The sequence below is a fragment of the Corvus hawaiiensis genome, chromosome 1 (genome assembly GCF_020740725.1).
Source record: "Corvus hawaiiensis isolate bCorHaw1 chromosome 1, bCorHaw1.pri.cur, whole genome shotgun sequence".
Classification (NCBI taxonomy): domain Eukaryota; kingdom Metazoa; phylum Chordata; class Aves; order Passeriformes; family Corvidae; genus Corvus; species Corvus hawaiiensis.
Genome location: NC_063213.1, coordinates 21,733,324 through 21,755,583, shown reverse-complemented (window position 1 = coordinate 21,755,583; position 22,260 = coordinate 21,733,324). Strand labels below are relative to the sequence as shown.

The following is a 22,260-nucleotide window of genomic DNA, read 5'->3' as shown; positions in this document are numbered from 1 at the left end:
GCTGCCCGTGCGCTGCAGCCCCCGCCCGGCCGGCGGCCCCGCAGGGACCGGCCCGGGGCTCCGCACGCTCCCCCCGCCCGTCTGCAGCGCCTCCCGAGAGGAGCAATTCCTCCGCTACCGCTCTTTTCCGCAGCTCCCAAGGCAACTCGAGGGCTGCTCACATGCTCCCGCACCTCCCCTCCAGCGGCGCCGGTGCCCCCACGGCTCCGCACGCAGTGCTGCCAGCGGGTCCCTCCCCGCCGCTGGCAGCGCCTCAGCCGCTCGCCCAAGCACACTCGCAGCGCCCGGGCGCGCGGGGAAGCTCCATGCCCACTGCCCAAGTCCCTTCGGGATCCGCACCGAGGGGACGGAGCGGCCGCTCTCCCGCCGGGACAGCCCCGGTCTGGCCTCAGCCCCCCCGGGAGGGGGCGCCGCCAACCCACCCGCGGCCGCGCGGGTCGCGCCCCGCTCCCGCCGCCTGTTGTTGTCGGGGCTGCCCGCGGCCGCCGGGGGGCGGGGCCGGGGCGCGGCGACCAATCAGGTGGCGCCGCCGCCGCCGCGTCGGTGGCATTCGCGGCCGGAGCGGGCCGGGAGGGCGCACGCAGCGCGAGCGCCGCGCCGGTCCCTGGGCGGGCGGAGCGGGCGCGCGTCGCGAGGCGGTTCCCGGCTCCGGGGAGTCGCGGCCGGGACATGGCGGCGGCCGCTCGGCGGCTGCGGCGGCGTCCCTGGGCCCTGCTGTGCCTGGCTGTGGCCGCGCTGCTCTGCCCCGCGGCGGGCGGTGAGTGCGCGCGGGGCCGGGGTGGGGCGGGAGCGGAGGGAGGCGGCGGGCGCGGCGGTAGCGCCCGGGGTGGGGGTGTGGGGGTGGCTGAGGAGAGCGGCGGGGGGTGGCGGGTCCCCGCCGGTTCCTTTCAACAACATGGCGGAGGGGCCGGCTGGGGCGGAGTCACCTCCCCCCCCCCCCCCCCCCCCCCCATCCCCGGTGTCCGAGCCCGGCGGGGACCGCTCGGCCCTTTGTTGGCCGAGCGCGGCGGCAGCTCCGCGGGAGGGGCGGTGGAGAGGGCTCCCTTTGGCCCCCGCCGCTACTTCCTCGCCCCCGCCGAGCAGCGCTTCGGGCGGTGTCTGCCCGGGGTAACTTTGTGTCCCGATGTCTTCCCGGGCGGGTGCGTGTCGCCGTGGCTCGCGAAGGCAACTTAGTTACCGCTACCGGAGCTCCCCCGTCTGTCCGTCCGCCCCTCCCTGCGGAGCCCCTGAGAGCCCCCCGGCTCCCGGGCGGGGTGCGCCGGCAGCGGGAGGAGCGGCAGCCCCCGGGCCGCGGCAGGGCGCTCGCAGCGGTGCCGCCGGGAGGAGCGGCCGGTACAGAGACGTGTTGAATGTCCCACGTCGCGGAGGTGACATGGGGCTGGCCCCGCTCCGCTGCACGCCACAGCACCGTGTGCTGCCGTCGCGGTGGTGGGGGGACAGGTGAACTTTCGGTCCAACACCCCCTCGCCTCTGTGCTGGATGGGGACCGAGCCGTGTGGAAATGAAATCTTTGGGTGCATATTTATACAGTGAAACGGTTTTGTTTCTCCAGCCTTCTGTACCTGTGCTTTTTTGCCAGAGAGGTTTGATATCAGAGCTGTACTGTTGCAGAGCTAGTGCATGAAATAAGAGCGCTTAACAGCATTCATAAATGCAAGATCTGGGTAGTTTTCTTTTTTCCTTTTTGGGTTTGGTTGTTTTTCGGTTTTTTTTTTTTTTTTAATGTGCATGTTGTTCTGTGGTTAGCAGTTTGGGACATACGGCCTAATGCGGTATACAGGTGTTGCCCTACCCGAATTGATGTGGGCTTCAGTTTCATCTGTACTAAGTTTGATGTTGAAATCTGCATTTTATAATCAGTTCACTTCTTAAATTCTTCTGTATCTGGATTGCATATTGCTTTGGATTTTAAAGAGGAAGTGGAGAAGCACAACTTCTTCAGTTACAGCTTTGAGACATCCCTCAGTCTGGATCTATACCATGCTGTTCATAATTCAATCTCAAATGGTACTCATGCTGAAAAAGACAAGTTACTTAAAGCATTTTAAAATATTTAAGTTTAAAAAATTAAAGTTACTTAAAGCATAACTTGCTGTACTAAAATGTGGTGTTAATCACCCATACTCTTATTGAAGATGATAGAAGTTCTCTGATGTGCAAACAGTGAAATAAGCTTAAGTTACCCATGGGTTGTTCTTGTGTTCTTGAAAAGGTGCAGCAGACTTTAATAATTTAAAGCTTTCTTACGTAACACAATCAATTTAGATGTTAAAGGAAGTTTTAGCTCAATTTGAACTTTTTCCCTTTTAATGCCTCTCATCAATCAACAGTTTCCCTGTTTTCATGACTTAATCTGAGGCATGAAATTAAGGTCTAAAAGCTTTGTGTAAAAACAAGGCAACAGACTTCCATACAAAACCTTATGGATGGAAGGTGGTGTGCTACCTTTTGATTTAAAAAAAAGAGAAATCCTCTCTGTTCAACGGAATGAGAAATCCAGGGTTCCAGATCCATAACTCTTCCAGAGGCCGTGGTATGGGTAAGGCAGTTAATTTGCCTGAACTTTGTGGTCTAAGTTGATGAAGTAGTTTGAGGTATGATTTGGCTACTGGTACTTAGTGTTCTTGTTGGGGGTTGACAGAAGTTGGGCATTTTCTGATTGCCTCTGCTGGGGCTGTTCTGCAATGTGCTGATTTTACTGTGTGGATGAGTCATCTTGTGATATGGTTTATATGGAGATCAGGCATGTAATGAATCCCAGCAGCTAGCTGAACAGTAGAACAGCCCTAATTTGTAAGACAGAGTCTGAAAATAAGCTTTCTGTTTTTCACTGTGTAGGCCATAGTCTTTAGTGTTCCGAAGTTCTGGGGAGTCACCACTTGGAAACTCTTGTATTCAGACGGTTGCTTCTTACTGGAAATAAAGATAGCAATCTGATTAATATGGTGGAATTAATTTAAAAGTACAAGTAAAGATCTTCCTGTTTTCATAATGCTAGTAAAATTATTATCTGGGCTTTTAATTTTAGCTTTCTTCTGTTAGTTTCGGTTTTTTAAAGCACACGCTTCTACCAAAGAGAGCAGAAACAAATTGTTACTGTAACAGCTCTAAGAGGCATGAACGTATCTCTGGGTAGTGTTTTGGATAGAGGGCAAGAAAACGGAAAGTTCCATTTGGCACCTACACTGCAGAGAATATAATATCACTTTTTTGAAGCTGGAATTTTACACAAGGTTTTATCATTACTTGCAAGTTGAGGGTAGGGACTTAATAAAGTAGTTTGCCTCTTTTCTTGAGTGGAAGTTTTGCTTAAGATGGATGAAATGTACGTGAAAGTTTTCCTGAAAACTTGATACCCAGTGCTGTTTCTTTACAACAGTGAAGCTTAATTAGAGCCTTTGTGAGAAGAATGTGTTAGTGAAGGTCATGAACTATTGTGGTTTTAAAAACTGTACCTATGTCCCAGATATTTTAAGACCTAAACCTTTTTGTATCTTGAGCTAAAAGAGTTCAGAGATGAGTCAAGTGTATTGTTTGAAGGGATTGTCTGAATTACAGACTCAGAAGCTGACATTTGCTCTGTTATGTATTATGCTTTTTTTCCTTTGGCAAATTTTATTGGACAAGGAAAAAAACTACCAGTGAGCATTACAGGCCTCTTGCTCATCTCCCCAAAAATCTGTTATTGTCTCTTGCACATCACGGCCTTCCTCCTTTATCCCTTGAACCTTTGCATCTTGTGGAACGAAGAGTTGTGCTTGTTCTTCTGATGAAGTTCTACTTTCTGGTGAAATTTTTGTTTCAAAAATTGTATTTTCCATGGAGGAAGGGTTATAATATCACAAGAGAAATATCTTTTTCAGCAAAATGTTGCTTTTTGGAGGCTGAGACTATTTGTCTTTTTAAAATTTGTAAAGCAAAGACATATTATTAAATAAAGTATTATTAATACGAAATTGTTAATTGTTTGTAGTAAGATGTGAGTTTGAGGTTTTTTAGAGCATGTCAAAAGTTTTAACTTCTGTACTGCTCCTTGGAAGATGATGTCTCACCTTACAATTTCCAACTAAAAATTCTTTGGCCAAAGGTGGTGTTCTGTGCTAAACTGTCTGGTTGAAGTAATGATGCAGGATGTTAACAAATGTTACATAGTGATTCATAGCATTTTATATAACTAAAAAAACAGTCTTTCTGCAATTTTCTTTCTTCAGAAAGACAGCAGATGCAAAAAAAATTGTTTCAGTAGGTAACAGTCTGGTTTTGATACAGACTTGTAAAAATTAAGTGGCTAGAGTGTACTTAATTCTCTGTTCATATTTTGTATATAGTATTAGTATCTGGGCTCCTGGGAACCAGCTAATTTTAAATCTTGTCAAGCTGCATAGTTTCAGGGTCTCATTTATGCTTCCAGATTGCTTTACCCTCACTGGGGGCTTTCCAGACTGCAGCACTCATGCAAGAGAGACTTGGTAAAGGGAAAGCAAAACTGTCAAACTCAGAGTCTGAGCAATTACACTAGTAATGATATTCAACACAAAAGGTAATCTTGTGATATGAGATATGAGAAATATGCTGTTGATAACTTGTATGACATGATAATGGCATCATGCACACACCCCCAGTTTCACAACAGCATTGTCTCACTGTTTCTGTTAGGGTAGTCAGTCTCAAAAAGCAGGAATGACTATATAGAATGGTAACGGCGCAGTGACAAAATGCAATACACAAGGAACTAGATTGCTATGTTGACCCAATTTCTGCTCTTGGCTATGTCCCTGGTTGTCTGTATGACTTCCAGTGCATTTGTTTAGCTGTTTGTACTGTTGTTTCCCCAGCCTTGTATCACTTAAGCGTGAACTTTCATAGTTGGTAGTGGAGCTTCATGCTAGTGGTTCCATCTAAAAACTGTTGTAATAATTTAAGAAACAAGCAAATGAAAAACAAACAAAAAAAAACAGTTCTCTGCCATGGACAGACTTGATTGAAAACTTGTTTTCTCTTGAATAGTTTTGAAAGTACTTTCTGTGGTAGTAGATTTAAATGGTGTTTACCAAATGCATTGAGATGTATTTTACCTGAAAGATTACTGGCTCTGGAAGATCAGCTTACACCAGAGTTGTTAATTTCTCATCCCTTTCTGTTATCAACCCATTCTAGAAATGTATGTGTTCATTAAAGTGAGCTTGGAGATCTGACTGGTTTCTGTCTGAGTTTTTTTTAATTACTGTAACAGTTCTTTGAGAAGATCAGAGACTAGTTGGACAAAAAGCAAAAATTTCTGTCTCCAAGAGGACAACAGTATGGGGTTGCTGAATTAGTTTACCTGTTAATAAAACATGGAAATTCTACTGTTACCTGCTCAAGTTGGAAGGCATGAAGAACTGTTAAGTGGCCAGAGTAGGAAGGGGGGCTAAAGCATTTTTAACGAGTTGTTTTTTTTATTTTGAGTGCATCCCCACTAGAGAGCAGCAAAAACCTGCATTCCTAGAAGCTTTGCTATTCAGCTGATTACGCATTGTTTTCCCCTCTTATCAAAGGGGGAGAGTAGCTTCAGAAGGAAGTAGTGATTTATTTGTGCTGAGGAAATCATTCTGTTGTGTGTGACAGTAAACTGTGCCTTGGAAGGAGACGAGAAGATAGCGGCATCAAACCAGAACAAAAGTGTAAATTGTATCAAATTGCACTAAGTGGAAATTCTGTAGCAAAAGAGAGGTGGGAGCAAAGTGAATGAGGAAGATGGGGCACAAAATGCTTTATTTAGTCATGGTTGGAACAGTGTGTTTCTACAGCTTCACAAGACCAGGAAGATGAATAAGTGTAACAAGGTCAACCCAAACGTAATTTTTCACTTCGAATAACTTGGCCTCTGCACAGTACCTCAATGTAAATATATCTCACTGAATATCTGTGTCTTGCTGTAGGCATTCAGATTCATGTGCAGTTGTGATGAGCCCCAATTACTGTTTAAATAGAAAAAAAAGTCATGGATGAAACAAGGGAAATAAAGGTGTACTCATTTAAAAAGTTGAAAGAAAGTGTGTGTAAATATTTTAGGAATTTTAAAAATGGTTTAAATAGATTAAGAAATAATTTGTTCAGGTGTAAATTACCAAAGGCACAGCAACAGGAAAATAAATGTTAAATGTTCTTGTAGTTAAACACTGGATAATAAGACTTTCCTTACTTCACTGATGAGGCAGGGAGAGACGTGAGTGGGAAATTGCATCTTCAAAAGATGCGCTGTTAGGATTTACATTCCTGAATGCCAGTTCTCATTTCATCTACCTTCTAATCGTTTTTTTCAATAATCTTCATAGTAAAAAAATAATTTTGTAATCCTATTTGTAGGGTTTTTTCCTCCCTTTTTCTGACTTCTCTGTGTGCTGGTGAATCTCTCTGAAACAGGGTTATCTTTCTATAATGGATCCTAAGAATTTTATCAAATCTTTTCAGTAACAGTAGAAGATTTGCAATGATTTGGTTTGATTCAAAATCTTGGGGGAAGGGGTGTTTTAAGAGAATGTTTCTCAGAAGTCAAACTTTGAGATGACATGCGTATATGTATTTGAGATCAGATTGCTGTTTATTTAAATCCATGATAGAGAGGGGTGTATAATCCAAGGCAATTCATGTAGTTATATTAAACTCGTGAATTTAAGTGAAATGTCAAATTTCAGATTTTGAGAACCTTTTGTTTGCCACCTGTTAATCCTCCTCCTTTTGGTGTGAGTTTTGTATGTAGCTTTGAAAGAGACTTTTTTATGGCTCAGGACATTTTTTGGTCTTTGATCATAAATGTTTAAGATTTTAAATTTGTCAAAGTTTCTGTGCTTTAATGTTTCTGTGTGCACAAACACAAGTTCTAGGCCAGCTTTTGCTCTTCACAGTTGAACAAGTGGACTCAGGGTGTATTGATACTTTCATTGTTGCCACTGCACCATTTTCTGCATGTCTTTGGTGCTGTAAATGCAGGAAGGAGTGGAGAAAGAAATTAGAAGTAGTAGTCTTCCTTCTCCAAGAACTTCTGCAATGTAAAGAATGAAACCTGATCATCTTATGGGTGATTAGCCTGTCATTCTTGTTTCCCTCCCCATGCCTTCTCCTTTACTACTGCAATTGATAGCTTTAGTAAATCACCACCTTGAGTAATGTAAGACAGTGTTTTCCTGTGGCTTCATAAGTAACAAGTCTAAACCACATTCTGCTTCTGCGAAAGGGTCATGCAGGGTTTGGTTTTTAATGAAGATTAAGCTGTTTTTTTCCCTTTTGGCATAAAATGGAAACCATCAAGTAATGCATAACATAATAATCTTGGGTAACCAACACCATCCTTGTTTGTGACTTACTAAAGCTATACCTGTGGTTATTGTCAAAAAAAAAAATGGCAGTATTTGTATTTGGTTTGAAAATAGCAGACTTGCATGCTCTAGGTGATACAATGTTTTAAAAGTCTAGATCTTTCGTAGGAGGAGCTGTAGTGGTGGTGCTTTACCTGGAGGAACGCCTAGGATTTTAGCCTTTGACTTTTAATACATTATTGTGTAAGGAGAGATGACTTAAGCTCTAAATTTGACTTTCTTCTGCTCATCTCCCAATTTTTTTGTCCCACTAAAAAGCCTTGTAGTGTAGGTTTTTTAGTGTTGCAGTTCTGTGTCTGTATAACCAAAAAGGCCTCCTAGCATTTTGAATTTGTATTTCTTTAGTCATTCGAATTGTTACAACTCAGAACATGTACCAATACTGACATTAATGTTTTTTTCTCAATATAGAATTGGAGTGTTACTGCCAGCTATGTACAAAAGACAACTTTACGTGTGTGACAGATGGAGTATGTTTTGCCTCAGTAACACGAACTGCAGACAAAATAATGCGCAATAGCATGTGTATAGCAGAAATTGATCTGATTCCTCGAGACAGGCCGTTTGTTTGTTCCCCCTCCACCAGAGATGGAGTCCATACTGTGTCTCATTGCTGTAACACACCTCTCTGCAATAAAGTAGAACTTCCAATTCCAACACCAGGTGAGGGGGTTGGGATTTTTGCTTTTTTTGTTTGATTGATTGATTTTGTTGGTTTTTTGGTTTTGGGGGTTTTTTTATTTCAAACAAAATTCTGTAAGAGTGGAAGTTGTAGGTAAATTTGAAGGCCTAAAGTACACCTTAGATTCTGCAAAGACAATTTCATTATATTAGAACAAGAGTTGTAATCTTCTGTATAGGGATGTTAGGGACAGTTTTGAAGACTTAAATGAAAAGTGTAAGTAAGTATGTTGCTTTTGTCCTTTGTAGTAGTTACGTTGATTCTTGAAAAAGTTACTGTGCAAAAGTTTTAACAAATACATTGAAACAATTTGAATATCGCTGTAGGATACTGGAAGTTTGATAGTGTAAAAGGAAATGAATGGGTTTACCATTTTCTTTTATTTTAACTCTCAGGCCCTACTCCAGGAAAACCAGCTTCTAACCTAGGACCTGTGGAACTGGCTGCTGTTATTGCTGGACCTGTCTGCTTTGTCTGCATTTCACTGATGTTGATTCTATATCTTTGTCATAATCGTACTGTAATTCATCATCGTGTGCCAAGTGAAGAAGACCCTTCATTGGATCGTCCCTTTATATCAGAAGGAACTACTTTAAAGGATTTAATTTATGATATGACAACTTCAGGCTCTGGGTCAGGTAATGTGATGCTTCTAGTAGTAATTACTCAGTGCTTAAGAGCCTTGTAAGACATTATTTTTTTTTAATATTGTCAAATCTACTTAAACTTATAATTAACTGGAGAAAATACTAGAAAAGCAACTTCCATGTACATTCAGCCAACATCAGTGAAGATTCAATGTATGGAAATAAGTGAAATAAAAGAAACACTGAATTGTTGCTGCCATTCCTTATCCTTCTCAGAGTAGCCTGATATATATAAATTATATAATGCAGGGAATATCACAGTCATCTATTGTAAATGTTTTGTGTCCTATAAGGCTGTCATTTACCTTTTTGTTCTGTGCAGCCTATCTAAACTACCATCTTCTGTGGTTTTTAGATAATTTTGTCAAGGGTATTTTTTAGCTTTAAATTGAAGCTTAATTTATAGATGTAGCTATTGGTGTATGAAAATATTCTGAGGTCTGAGTTAATATTTCAGCCAGTTCTTTCCTTACAGAAGATATTTTTCAGTTGCAAATAGCCATTTCTGTGTATAGAATGGACGCAGTATGCAGACCAGGTCTGATGAATGTCTATCCCTTGATTTCATGCTTTTTTGTTTTAATTCTGACTTGAAGAGGTGTTGCTTTGGAAAGATGAGGCATTGGTCTGTTCACTGCATACAGTCACTGCTATTGTAACTCTCACCATTAACTGCTTGTAGGATTATGGTGGTCTGTGTCATAAAAATGTAGTTTAATAGGTGTTAGGCAATGATGTGCTAGGTAAATCATTACATAAATTAATTGATCTCTGGTCCATGTTAAGGAGAGAGACATCAAATTTTTTACCAGCCTTCTACTATATAAAAAGTTTAAATAATTTAATACTGAAAATTATTCCTATACCTTGCAAACGTGTGTTGAAACATCCATGCCCTTTCAGAACACTTTCTGCAAAGAAATACTGGTGTTAGATTGTCAACTGCTGAATCATTTATTTTCCCAGAACTGGAAAAAATTAAAACAACAAAACCCAAGCATCTAGGTTGTGTTTCTTTCCCAAGGGCAGTAACTGGTAAAACTGTTTAGAGTCTATTGCTTTGTCAAATGAAATTAATGTAACTTGCCGAACATGTTTAAAATCTAGATCAAAAATTCATATTTAGTCATATCCTCCCTAAAGAAGGTGAGCTTGCACTAGGGTGTGTAGGTTTCAGGTGAGAAAGCTTTTGTGTGTCCAAATAAGATTTGATCCTCATAAGGGTAAGTTGTTCTCCGGTTAGAACTGGAGTTTTAGTAATTTGTGTTTATCTCAATTTTCTCATTTACTAACAGGAGTAACTAAGTCAAATAATGAAAGTGATTAATAGAACTTCCAATATATTGGGCTAGAGCTTGATAAATGCACATTCTGGACTTAGGCCTCCAGTTATGTTTGTTTTTAGGAGGGGTATGCAGAAGTCAGAGATATAGATAATATGGAGGAGTCAGAGATTTAAGTATCTTGGAATGTGTAAAGATTTGCTATATATGATTGTTACACTATTAGAAGTGTAAAACTCTCTACTTAATGTCTGCAGATCTAGACTTTTCCTAAGGAAGGCTGAAGAAATTCTAATTAAAATTCAAACTTAGTTGTCAAATGGTCTTTTCATTCATTATCAGGAATATTCTTTCATTTTTCTTCTGGCCTTCTACATGTGGTGCTTCTGAACCTCTCTTTATGTCTGAAAACTCTGGAAGTACTCCTTCAAAATAAGCTCTTGAAAAGCAGAGAATCCAAGTTAGAAGAAACTTACGATTCTTCCCCTGGAGCAAATGGCTAGAAACTACTGACTCTTCCCTTGACTATTTGCAAATTACTCTTTAAGTAAGAGGAGCATGCTAGGGAATTGCTAAACTTTCACAACTGAATTCGGAGCACTTAGGCTTGTCTACACTCCCAGAGCACCTGACCTACAATACCTATGGTATTTGAACATCAGCGACTGGGGAGTGCATCCAAGGAACAAAACCAACAGATATGGTTGAATTTGGCTTATCCCTAAGGAAGCCTCTTCACTAATTTCCTTTTATGCTTGAAAGGCTGTAAAACAAGCCTGAATGTTTCCTTAAAAGGGATCTTTTAGCTTCAGCTGCAGTGAGTTCCATGTTGTTGAGCTGTTTGTAAGACAAGTATTAGCCTTATTTAGTGTTCTCTACTTCACTTGGATTATGAGAGTGAAATAGGAGATGCTTCAGGTACTTACTTTCTGTACTGTTGGCAGTGTATTTGCAATGACTTGTGTCACTTTGTCTCAAAATTAGTCAGTCAATGACTATACAAATTTACAGTGCCCTAGCACCTGAATTGATAATTTTTGTGTGTTCTGAAGTATGCCTGCAGCATTTGAATCTCATTGAAGTGTGTATTTTATTCCAGACTTTGGGTATGGCACATTTAAAGTTGAGAAGACTGTACCTTTCTGGAATAAGCTGGGGGTACAGAAAAGGGTCTCCAAAGGGAGAAAAGTCAAGAGCTGTGAGTTAAAACAGTGCTTAACCCTGTCAGAAACGGAACTGTGTTAAAGGGATGGTGTTGGGACGAGAGGTTGCAAAAACACAATGGAAATGTACAGCACAGGCAAAATAATCCAGACCCAAGAGGCACAGCTAAGGAAGTGTTTAGTTTGGTGACCCAAAGGCCATGTTCTGCTCTTAAACTCATGCTGAGGGACCAGAAGAGCTCATAGTAAAATAGAAGGGATTCTACCAATTTTGTTAATTCAGTATTCTCTGGTGAGAACTGTATAAAACAGAGAAATAATCAAAACTCTAAAAATGAGCTTCCTATTCAGACCAAAAGGGAGTAGGATTCATTTACTGCAATGGTGAGTAGTAAGCTGCTATTAATTACTCGGTCTTGACTTACGTTAGTGTTGCTATGTTGTTCCATGACGAACAAGACCTGAAACAAGGAGATACTCCATGAAAGGAATTAATGAAACATCTAAAATAGATCCTTCTGGTGAAGCTACAGCTTCTAAGAGAAGGATTTCAAAGTCTCTTGGAGCTGAGAATGATTTTCAGATCATGATGCAAATCTCTAAATATCAACTACATATTGTATAGACAGATGGGGACGCCCATCTGTTACTGTCTTAACTCACAAATGACGAAGTCACTTAGTTACAAGGGTGTAGGAAGAATTGCCTACAATGGGGGAGAAGCTTTGGATTGTATTGGTAGGTGACTTCCAGCAGGAACTTAAGCTATTTAGAAATCCAAAGGGTCACAGAAATCAATGCAAAGTTGAATCAATTGAAGTGAATGTAAAGCTCCTTAAAAACTATTTTGCAATTCATACAAGCTTGAAGGGAATGAGATTTTTCATTGCAATTCATGGAAATTTTTTTTTTTTATTACTCATCAAAGGAAGTAGTCTGGGCAGAGACTTGTGAACAAGAACAAAATTTTAGCAGCTGCTTTTGTTGCTCTAGAACTTAATTCCTGAATTACCCGTTTTAGTTACAAACTCCTTATGCGTTGGAAAGTCACTAAACTAATCAGAGTATGCTTAAGATATGGAAGAAAAAATGAACTTTCTTCTTATGTTAGACTTTAAGAAGGCTTGAGGATACTTTATGGTATATGAAAACAATGATGAAGGTTTCAGGATTAAATCGGATGACCATGGCTAAATACAAGGTGTCAAACACTGAGCTGCTGCTGAATTTAATATGGGCTCAAATTTTCTTATTCTCCTGATCGGCAAAATGGCTATCATCTTTCTTCATGCACAGTTAAAAGAAGGTGTAGCGAAGAACTTGGAGTACAGCTGTGCCCAATGTGTTTGTGAAAGGCTGAGGCTGTAGCTGTCTCCTGTGAGATGCTTTTCAGGCAGTTTGGTTTACAGTACAGCAGTTGCTCAAGTTCCCGGTGACACAGGGCTGTGTTTCTTCTATAGCAAAATGAGGAAATTGCTCAGTTGCAACAGAAAGTAATGAATTGCTGTGAATGCAAGATAAGTATGGATTCCAATCTTCTGGGTGCAGCAGTAGTAAGAGAAAGGTCGGTTTCAGACAAACAGAAGCAAGTTGAATCTTGTAAATATTGTAAATATAAATATTGGAGTAAGTGGATAGATCACAGTAGGGTTTTTATCCTACAGTGGCATCTTAATGTGATGAATGGGAGTTTGTAATATGAAATTGAAATGCTTTCTGTCTAGAAGGTTTAGAGCTTAGTATATGTGTAGCAGTTAGTTGATATCCTTGGACATATATTTTAAACAAGGAGAGAGATCTATAGAAAGTGCAGCAAGTTGAGAGCAGTGGATCTGAAAGTGAGAATGTACAAACAGTATTCTCATACAACTGTATGGCCTATCACCCATTTCAGGTACACAAAATACACAAAATGTATTTGACATTTGCCTATAGATTTTACAGTAGTGCATAAATTCTAAGGAAGAAACTCTCTCACCAATGAAGTCAAATTTTACTTTTTCAGGGTTGAGTTTGGTCCTGTGGTTGTTCTAATCTGGCCTCTTCTGCATTTCAGAAGTCTGTCCATAAAGAATGCAGGTTAGGCTTCATGGCAGAGCCTCTATAGTTTGGGCATGCAGCACAATTCCCCTGAGGACTATTACAGCAAAAGTTTTAACTTTCTCAGGAGAAATTATTACAGCACCTGACAATGATTAAATTGCTGGTATGGTGTACATTTTTTTTTTCCTTCTTGTCTTCATGTAGGTATGTTGTCAGCATAGACCATGCAGAAAATTCCTGTAAGGCTAGCATTTTTGAGGAGCTCTTCTGAATACTGCAGTGTTTTAATTTCCTCTTCTCAGACTGAGACATGAGCATGGCAACGCTGCCAACCAGATCAGATGTCCTCCTAGTGCTGTTGTTAGCGAAGAATATCCAGAGGTGGACAAGAATTAGTTATTTGAGCTATTAGTGGGATTTATTTTCTATAATATAAGGAAATGCAGGTGTTCTATCAGCTATTGGAACAATGGTTATAGAGTAATAGATTACTTTGTTTGGTTTAAGTGAAATAATCCTATACCAAAAGAGCTTATTGTAAGCAGATAACCTGGCTGATGGTCTCATCCTGCAGTGTAGTATCAGTGTGGAATCCAATGAGAAGCCCTGCAGTTACAACAGGAAAGATTGAAAATAAACAAAACCCCAGCCTGGTTGAGGGATGCCAGTGCTGCTTGTATAAAATTACTGAAGCGTATTAGGAGGTGCTCTGTGTTGAAAGCATGTAAGTGTTTCAAAGCTGTAAAACCTTCATGAATGTAAACATTTTTCTCAATTATAATTACAGTGAGGTGAACAAGAATGGCCTGTAAAATGGGAAGCTTGCATTACAAGGATGTTTTCCTATTTTACAGTGACTCGGGGTTACTAAGAAGCTATCAGCACACTTGGGCATGAGTGTGGATTTTCAGCAGTCGGTGTTGCTGATAAGTGTGGTTTAACTTTAACGTAGAAATGGACTATCTAGTGATTAATCTAGTAAATTAATCAGTAGCAAAAGTGCTCTTAAACTGCTTTGCTAAGGGCAGATCTTTTTTTCCAAAAATAAAGAAAAAAACCCAACAACCAAACCCCAAACAAACAAGCAACCAAAAACCCCCCTAAACCTGGTCCTGACTGCCTCATCATTGCTTCTTTTTTTCATTTAAATAGGATTTTATGGATCAGCAAGTGAACATTGTTAACTGAAAGGAAGTGTGTGTTGTGCTTTTAACTACTGTAGAGGTAGTTTGTGGCATATCCTTGAGTACTTGTTATGCTGGCTCTTTAAGGGTGAAGGCAGAATCTTGCCTATGTGGTTGCCAGCAGTTCTCAACAAGAAGTTAAAATCTTAGAGAGTAGGTGCATTCTAAGACGAATACCCAAACAGAAATAGAATCTCATATTCAGTATTTGGGGGGATAAGTGCTAATTCTCTAGAGTGATATTTAAGGTTAACGTAAAATCTTCTTTTTAGGTTTACCTTTACTTGTGCAAAGAACAATTGCAAGAACTATAGTACTTCAAGAAAGCATTGGTAAGGGTCGCTTTGGAGAAGTCTGGCGAGGGAAGTGGAGAGGAGAAGAAGTTGCTGTGAAGATCTTCTCTTCAAGAGAGGAACGCTCATGGTTTCGAGAAGCAGAAATTTATCAGACAGTTATGCTACGCCATGAAAACATTCTTGGATTTATAGCTGCAGACAACAAAGGTTGGTGACACTATGAAGTAATTTTGCTGATTCTGCACCTGGTCAGAAGAGACAGTACATGAAGGGGAAAAACAGTTGTGAGGCCTTAAGAGTAGCAAAAAATTGTTTTAACTGGAGTGGTTCAGGGTTTGGCACACTTTTCATGGGTTTAATGAAGGAAAAAGTACATTGTCTTTTTTTTCCTGAAGAACATGCTTTGTTTAAATTTGTTTAAAATGCTTTGGTATCAAAATGGAGTTGCCTTATCCTGTGAGCCCACACATCTGCTGAATACTGGTACCTGTCATTACCTCATAGCCCAATAATATAGATGTGTGGGACTGAAAGAGATCATGTCTAATCCTCTTGTCCAGATACAAAGTAGGAGGTAGAAGATTTATTCTTAAGGCTGAGGTATGAAAAGTTATTCTTTTAGCAGTCCAGTTAGAAAATAAATTGGAAAAATGGAATTAATTATATGTTCCTAGTAGTAAAAAACTATACCTGCTTCCTGAAACTCTCCTGATAAGCCTTTAATTATCCACTAAGAGGAACCATGTTTTCAACTTGATTTGTTGTGATTTCAGTCAGATTAAAGTTTCTTGGATTTTCCTGCAGTTCAATTAAAGATGCGAGCATCTGACAAAACCAAAACAAGTTTTGGATTTCTTTCATTAAGGGGAGCTAAGATGTTAAGATGCTGGTTTTTTTGAGTTATTGTCGTCTGAAATTGCACGTTTTACCACAAATGGCCTTTGACATCTTTGTGAAGAAAGCATTTACAGAAAATTCTGTCACATTAGGGAGGAGTCAATGATTCACACACACGCTGTATTTTTAAAGGGCTCTCAGTTTTGTGGGAAATTCCGGAATGGTTTTAGTGAGGTTCAAGTACATGTGTAAATAAAGTTCTTTTTAATTACCATTAGATTAATTTCAAGCTTCTGTATCTATATAAATCTGTAAAATTGGAACTGAATCCAAGAGATTGTGCAGAACACTTCTCCAGGAAAGGGTTGTCTACAGTTAACTTGCTCCTAACAGATGTTTGTGCAACTTGTTATTCTCCAAGACCTTGCAGATCAACACCATACCAGGCAGCTTTTTCCTGCAGCTTATTATGCTTACCATTAGAAACTGTCTTATTTCCATGCCTAAAACTGTATTTCATATTACTAGCACCTGCAAGAGCTTGAGTTTTCTTTGGCTGGCCTAAGGGAGTATCTGGAGCCTGGGTTTAAAATTAGATCAGCTGCATTAAAGCCATAAATGAAGAGCCATCTCTGCAGAAGCTTTAGCTTCTATTTCTTGCTTAAAAGCATAAAGGATATATTGCAATAGCTTAGTTGTAACTTTTAACAAAATTCATCTCTGGTTAAGTATACCAGTGTCTCATTTTGCCTGAAACCTCCTGGTAGTTTGTCCCAAAAATACACTTGACTACTGTGCAGAGGAGGTATGAGGAATTGGGTGGGTTTTTAAAATAGTTTCTTAATTGCTGGTTTGTGTTGCAGATGCTATAGCATTTGACTTGGTCATCTATAGTTTCCTTGTAACAAAATATAATGTGATATGAATTTTTTTCTGGTTTTTCTGTTAATATGCTTTACATACAAAGAAGAAATCCTTAACTGATAGGTCATGGCATTATTTGAGGTTTTAGGCTTTCAGGGCAAGGCTCTTCTACTTTATTGAGAACTAATTGGTGTCTGGTTTTTGAAAAATAGATAAAAATGTGTTTTGAAAATGCCACTATTCTTGACTATGTTCTCTAACATAGTATTGCTGTCTGAGCGGAAGTAGAAATCTGTACTGTTATTTTTAACCCATCAATACAGAATTGATTCATAGTATAACCTTCTGCATTCTCTCAGTGAGAAAATCTGTACGCACCATTCGCTCTCTGGGCTAAGAATTCAGTCCTGAATATTGAAGGAGGTTAATACTTCAATTCTTATTTAGAATACTTCAGACCACCTGTATCCCATTAAACAGGAGAACAAAAGGGACCATTACGGGGGTAGTTCTCGCAGTTTAGCAGGTACGCTATCATGGTACTCTGAAAGGAGCAGGTGTTTCACCGCAGACTTTAGAGACCAATGGCTTAAGAACACCTATGAATAGTCTTATTGTAGATGCTGGTGCTAACTGATAAATGTTTGTGTGGTGCCAGGTGCAAGATTATGTATTCATTCACAGCAATAATATCTGTGGAGGATTTGTATCTATTTCTCCATAGGGCTGACTTTTGAATGCATTCAGGAGTTACTACAGCCTAGCTGGAATGCACAAAGTCACTAGACTGCAAGAATCTGTGTGTCTGAGGTATTGCAAAGATGACTGCAGAGATATAGGAGTACTAGTAATTTTAAAACTGGAAAAGGACTAGTACAAGAGCTGTAGAACCAAGGCGTGCTGCAGTTCTTGCTGCTGAATTAGGTCTTTGCTCTTACTGCAACTGCAGTTTTTCACAACTGCTGAGGAGCATCTGGCTGGCCATTTAGTGTAAAATTGGCGGAAGGGGTTCCTTTGGGTAGGAGGGTGTGTGTTTAGATTAGGGTTTGTGACTGAACTGCTGTCTTCACTCCTTTTTCTACTATGCTGTTTAGTTCATGTGCCTTAATGGCACGTTCTTCTCTTCTACTTCCCCAGAACTGTATCATGTTCAGAAAGCTATAGGAGCTGATCCAGTCTATCTGCTTTCCACCCTGTAATCTACTGGGAAAGAGGTGCTGCAGTTATGGCACCTGGAGGGCTGAGAAGTGATGAACGATTTTAACTGCAGTTGTGATCTGGCTGACAAGCACTTTTGTGTTCTGGGTAGCTCTTTGCGTAGTGACAAAGTATGTGCTAACTTCCAAATACTGCTAGGTCAGGGAAGTTTCTTTCAGGGCCATGTGTCTTGTTTTGAACCATCTAAACACACAGTTTGTTTTGTTCTTTCTAACCCAGATACTTGAAGGTAAAGTGTATCAGGGACTACTTATCTCTACTATTCTAGTAGCAAAAGAGTAGTGTCAGCAACCTTGGTTTACAGTACTAAAGGTTTCTCTGCATTAGCTGGCTATAATTATAACTGCCTGTAGGCAAATTCAAATAAGGTGAAGTCTTGCACTGCACACTTCCAGATAACTTTATGCACTAAAATACCATGACTTCTCCATTCCTTCCCCTTAACTGAAAGGTGCGCTTCCCTAGATGATTGGTTCTGTCAGAATACCTTTCATGGTAAGTAGATCCCCAAGAGTGACGTTAAACAATATGCTGCAAAGAAATGAGCAGAATTCCTGCCTCTTAAGAAGTAATATTTCAGCCATTTATTCTTTTTGAAGCTCTGGCTTTAGCCTGAGAAGAAGGAATCTGCACAGCTCAAGTGCTTTTCATCATTTAATCAGATGACTGTGTCAATGTGATAGAGTCGAGCTGTTTTGCTAACAAGACACCAGTCATGCTCCAGTCACTGACAAAACTGCCATCTCCCTAAATATCTAATTTCTAAGAGATTTCTAGTTGTAGATCCCATCTGAATCTGATCTTTTCACTGCTTCTTCCTGTTTTTTTATAATGTTATGTTATCTGCATGCCAAAAAAGGCTAAATCTGTTTTGAAACATTTACTACATGACACCACAGAAAACATTTTTGTTTTTCTAGTGCTGATGTGAAAAAAAACCCAACATTTTTCACAAGTAATTTCACTCAATTGAATTTTATTTGAAACTTGATTATATATTTGATATAGCAATTGTATATTCCTTTCCTCAAGAATCAGCTCTACCAAGACAGATCTTGCTTGAATGTCACTAATGTTTTTCCCAAACTGTGATCAGTCTCCTGACAACAAATCTGAAAGCTTCTTTACTCAGAATTTCAATTTTTTTTTTTAAGTCAAAAAAGGAAAACCTTTTACTTCTGAGTGATTTTGACAGTATAAAATACTTTCAGGCCTCTTGAAATAGGTGAAATAAACATAATTAATCTCTTAAATATATTTCCAATAACACATGTAAATTTTTTGTAATTTTTTTTAACATTCTGAAATTGTTTGAGGTTCTTGGTCATTGTGTGTATGAAAACTAAATTAGATTACCTTATCATGGAAAGCTGGGCTGCTGTATGTAATTACTATTGAGTGTAATTACTTTTTCCTACAGGATAATGCAAATCCTGTGATTGAAAGCTTCATGGCAGATGCTGTTTACTGTGCAGCCAAAAATACTCAGGGTCAGGTTAATTATTACTTGGTAATAATTAACTACTGTCAACAGAATAAGAAGACTTAAGTTTATCGTAACATGTTCTGCTTAGAGTGCTAAACAAATGTATAGCTTGTCAAATACAGCAAGGCAAGGAAAACATAGGTCCATTCTGATAGCTGGACACTGGACCTATTGCTGCATTTCAGCTTGTCTGTAATTACTATTATTCATATAGGTTTGGATGTAGCACTGTCCCTTCTTAAAATCTGGTGGAAGGGCCACAAATACAGCATATAGTACAAAAGAATCATTGTTCTTCTCAGAGTGGATGGTAAGCCCAGCTTATATTTCTTCTTTGGATGGAAGGTAAAGCTTGAATATTAAAACTTGCTGGTAATAAATAAGATAAAACTGAATAGAAGGGTCTGTAATCAGCAGCATATTCCCCTCTTGGGAGGGAACGTAGCATTAAGAGTGGAGGATCTTTATGCAAAGGCACCATAGTCTTGAATCAAACCTGTGAAAGCTTGAATCAAATCAATTCTTCAGAAGCTGACATCTTTTACAGAGCTGTTTAAACACAATAGGTCTGGTAGACTAATTAGTTTAATTTCCGTCCTTACAGCTAGGTGTCTAGTATAGACACCTGCTGAGGTATCTCACTCCTAAGAAACAGGAGAAGAAATCAAGTACAGGACCAAGCAATGAGTGTGTATGGTGTTAGTGCCCAGGAGAGGATTATTTCAAGCAATGTAGGGTCATAACTGATGAAGCAGTAGAATAAAAATGAGTGAAGAAAATATTCTAAAGTGATAAGATTAGTTTACTTAGAACTTTTGCAGCTCTTTGGAGCTCTTTGACTATGTGTATTTAAGAGTGTCTTTTCTGTGCCTGTGAACTCATACCTGTTTCTAATGGTTCTGCAAGACTGGTTTAGTGAAGCCAATACTGTTGGATTGACTCTTCAGAGACCATAATTCACTTTGGAAAAAGTCACATGTAATACTATGCTGAGTTCTGTGAGTTTGTGCTTGGATATTGCAAAGTAGCAAGAGATGCAGCAGTTCTAACTAGAAAACTGAAGATATTTTAGAAAAAAATGTTTAATTTCCTTATTCCTTTTTAAAAAAACAAAACTTAGGTGTCCCTTCTGTGGACATAAAAGACTCTCCCTGCAGCAGTAGTAGCTTTTTACAGGTCTTTTACAGGTTGGAGTATGTGACTGAGTTGTTTTTTGGTTTTTTGCTTGTTTTTGTTTTGGTTTGGGTTTTTTGTTTTTGTTTGGTTTTATGGTGCATTTTTATGGCGCATTTTTTTGTTAGGCTGGTTTGTTTGGGGGATTGTTTGTTTTTGTTTGTTTTGGTTTTTTGTTGTTTTGGTTTTTTTCTTTGGTTGGTTTGGGACTTTTTGCCTGTTCAATCAACTTAGTTGAGACTGTTCTGTAAATGTAGCAAGCCAGAGTTCTATTTCCATTATGGAATTGTTTGAATGTAGATTAGTCTTCTTCCTACTCTGAAGTATTTGGAAGCTTTTTAATTTTGGGGTTTATTTTATTTTTAGATTATTTTTTAATGGCATCACTGACTTCCTTAGAAACATTCAAATAGAAGGGAGGCTTGCAAGTTTTCCCTCCCCCCCACCAAAGTGTTTAGTTAAAGATAAGCACAAGTGTTTCTATAAAGGTAGTTTCTGTCAATCTGTAGAGCAGGTGTTTTGTGCTTCTGGCTCTTCTGGACAAGTCTGTTCTTTGGAAAGTAGAAAAATTTTAGTATGTTTATGATAGGAGTAAGTTCTGAACTTTCTTCCCTTTTTCATGTTCTTCATATTTAATTCTTGAGCAATCTTTAGAGACTATCACATAATGAGACATCTTTTTAACTTGTGCTGTGTTCTCACTTGTTCTGAGAGAGTAGGGGCTATATAATTCAGGGTAGGAGTCCAACTGATATCTTTTATGGGATAACTACTCTTCTAAAGAGATGAAAGAGTCTTCTTTAAAAGTAGCTGGCTATAAAAATACTTTCCAAGTCTGCCACAGGAGAATTGCTTTTATAACACAAAATTAGAAAACCTATTTGGTGGCAGGATTGTTCTTTCCTGGGTATATTTCTACTTCGAAGGTAAAAAATACTTTTGCTTCCCTCTTGATTTGAATTCCTTTGATAGTCTTCTTTGTGTGGCTTAAACTTAAAGGTATTTTGTGTCCACTGCTTTAACAATGTGAACAATTAAGCTCTTACATGTCATTTGTATGCCTTGGAATATCTACAGATGTATTGTGGCCTGTCTTGTTTGTCATAGCTCAGTCAAAAGTCATACAGCAAACTGATTTCCTCAGTGTTTTTTCCTTTCTTTACCCTTGTGCCTCCTGGAAACCCCAATTTTGGCCAGCAATTTAGAGGTCATAAGAGGTGGGATTTAACTTTGTGTCTGATTGCTGCTTGTAAGCTTCTACTCCAGGAGGAAAAATCCACTGTGGAAATTGTCTCCCAGGCTGAGTGCAGATAGGTTATGGGAAGACTGAAGGAGTCAGGAAGTAAAGTTTGAAACACTTTTTTTTTTTTTATGGTTAGCCTGGACAGTATTGTAGTACAGTGCTAGTGACAGGATAAATTTTGTATCATTCATTCAGCACTGTTCCCTGTGCCCCCTCTCCAGCAGGAAACTTAGGGAAAGGCAAGGCCTGGCTAATACCCTGAATACTGCACCCTGAATATTCACCTCAGAATTATAGTGACATCAGTTTTCTATGGTTTGTGTTCTAGTTTAAATAAAAGATTACTCACTAAGCTTTTCAGAAAGTCTCCCATGGTATTACCAGCCCTTGCAGAGGCATTTAAATGTTACAGGGATAGAAGTAAAGATGTAAGAGTCTAATTTACAGAGGTTACTTGCAGAACATAATTTGTACTTCATAAGCATTGTATAAAAGTGGAATATATTGTTTATTTATGCTTTGTGTGTGTATGTGTGGTATTCATGCCAGTTTTATTTTGCAGACAATGGTACATGGACTCAGCTGTGGTTAGTGTCAGACTATCATGAGCATGGATCACTCTTTGATTACCTGAACAGGTATACAGTAACGGTGGAAGGAATGATAAAATTAGCTTTGTCCACTGCCAGTGGTCTTGCTCATCTGCACATGGAAATTGTTGGCACACAAGGTAATTTTACAATTATTCCACTTGTCATGTGGTTGGATTTTTAGTTTTTTTTT

General features: G+C 39.6%; 1 protein-coding gene across 2 annotated transcripts in view; it reads left to right on the top strand.

Moving 5' to 3' along the window:
• Positions 1 to 589: 589 nt before the first annotated feature.
• The window catches only part of TGFBR1 (transforming growth factor beta receptor 1), a 35,006-nt gene continuing 13,335 nt past the window's right edge, over positions 590 to 22,260 (top strand). Inside the window, exons 1-5 of one of the 2 annotated variants that reach the window (XR_007201956.1) lie at positions 590 to 757; positions 7,770 to 8,021; positions 8,436 to 8,678; positions 14,633 to 14,863; positions 22,040 to 22,207. Coding sequence is in view for 1 of the 2 variants with exons in the window: in XM_048295960.1 (XP_048151917.1) it covers positions 670 to 757; positions 7,770 to 8,021; positions 8,436 to 8,678; positions 14,633 to 14,863; positions 22,040 to 22,207 (982 nt within the window). In the remaining variant the exon portion in view is untranslated. The remainder of the gene's footprint in view (positions 758 to 7,769; positions 8,022 to 8,435; positions 8,679 to 14,632; positions 14,864 to 22,039; positions 22,208 to 22,260) is intronic. The other variant, XM_048295960.1, reaches the window with a different exon arrangement.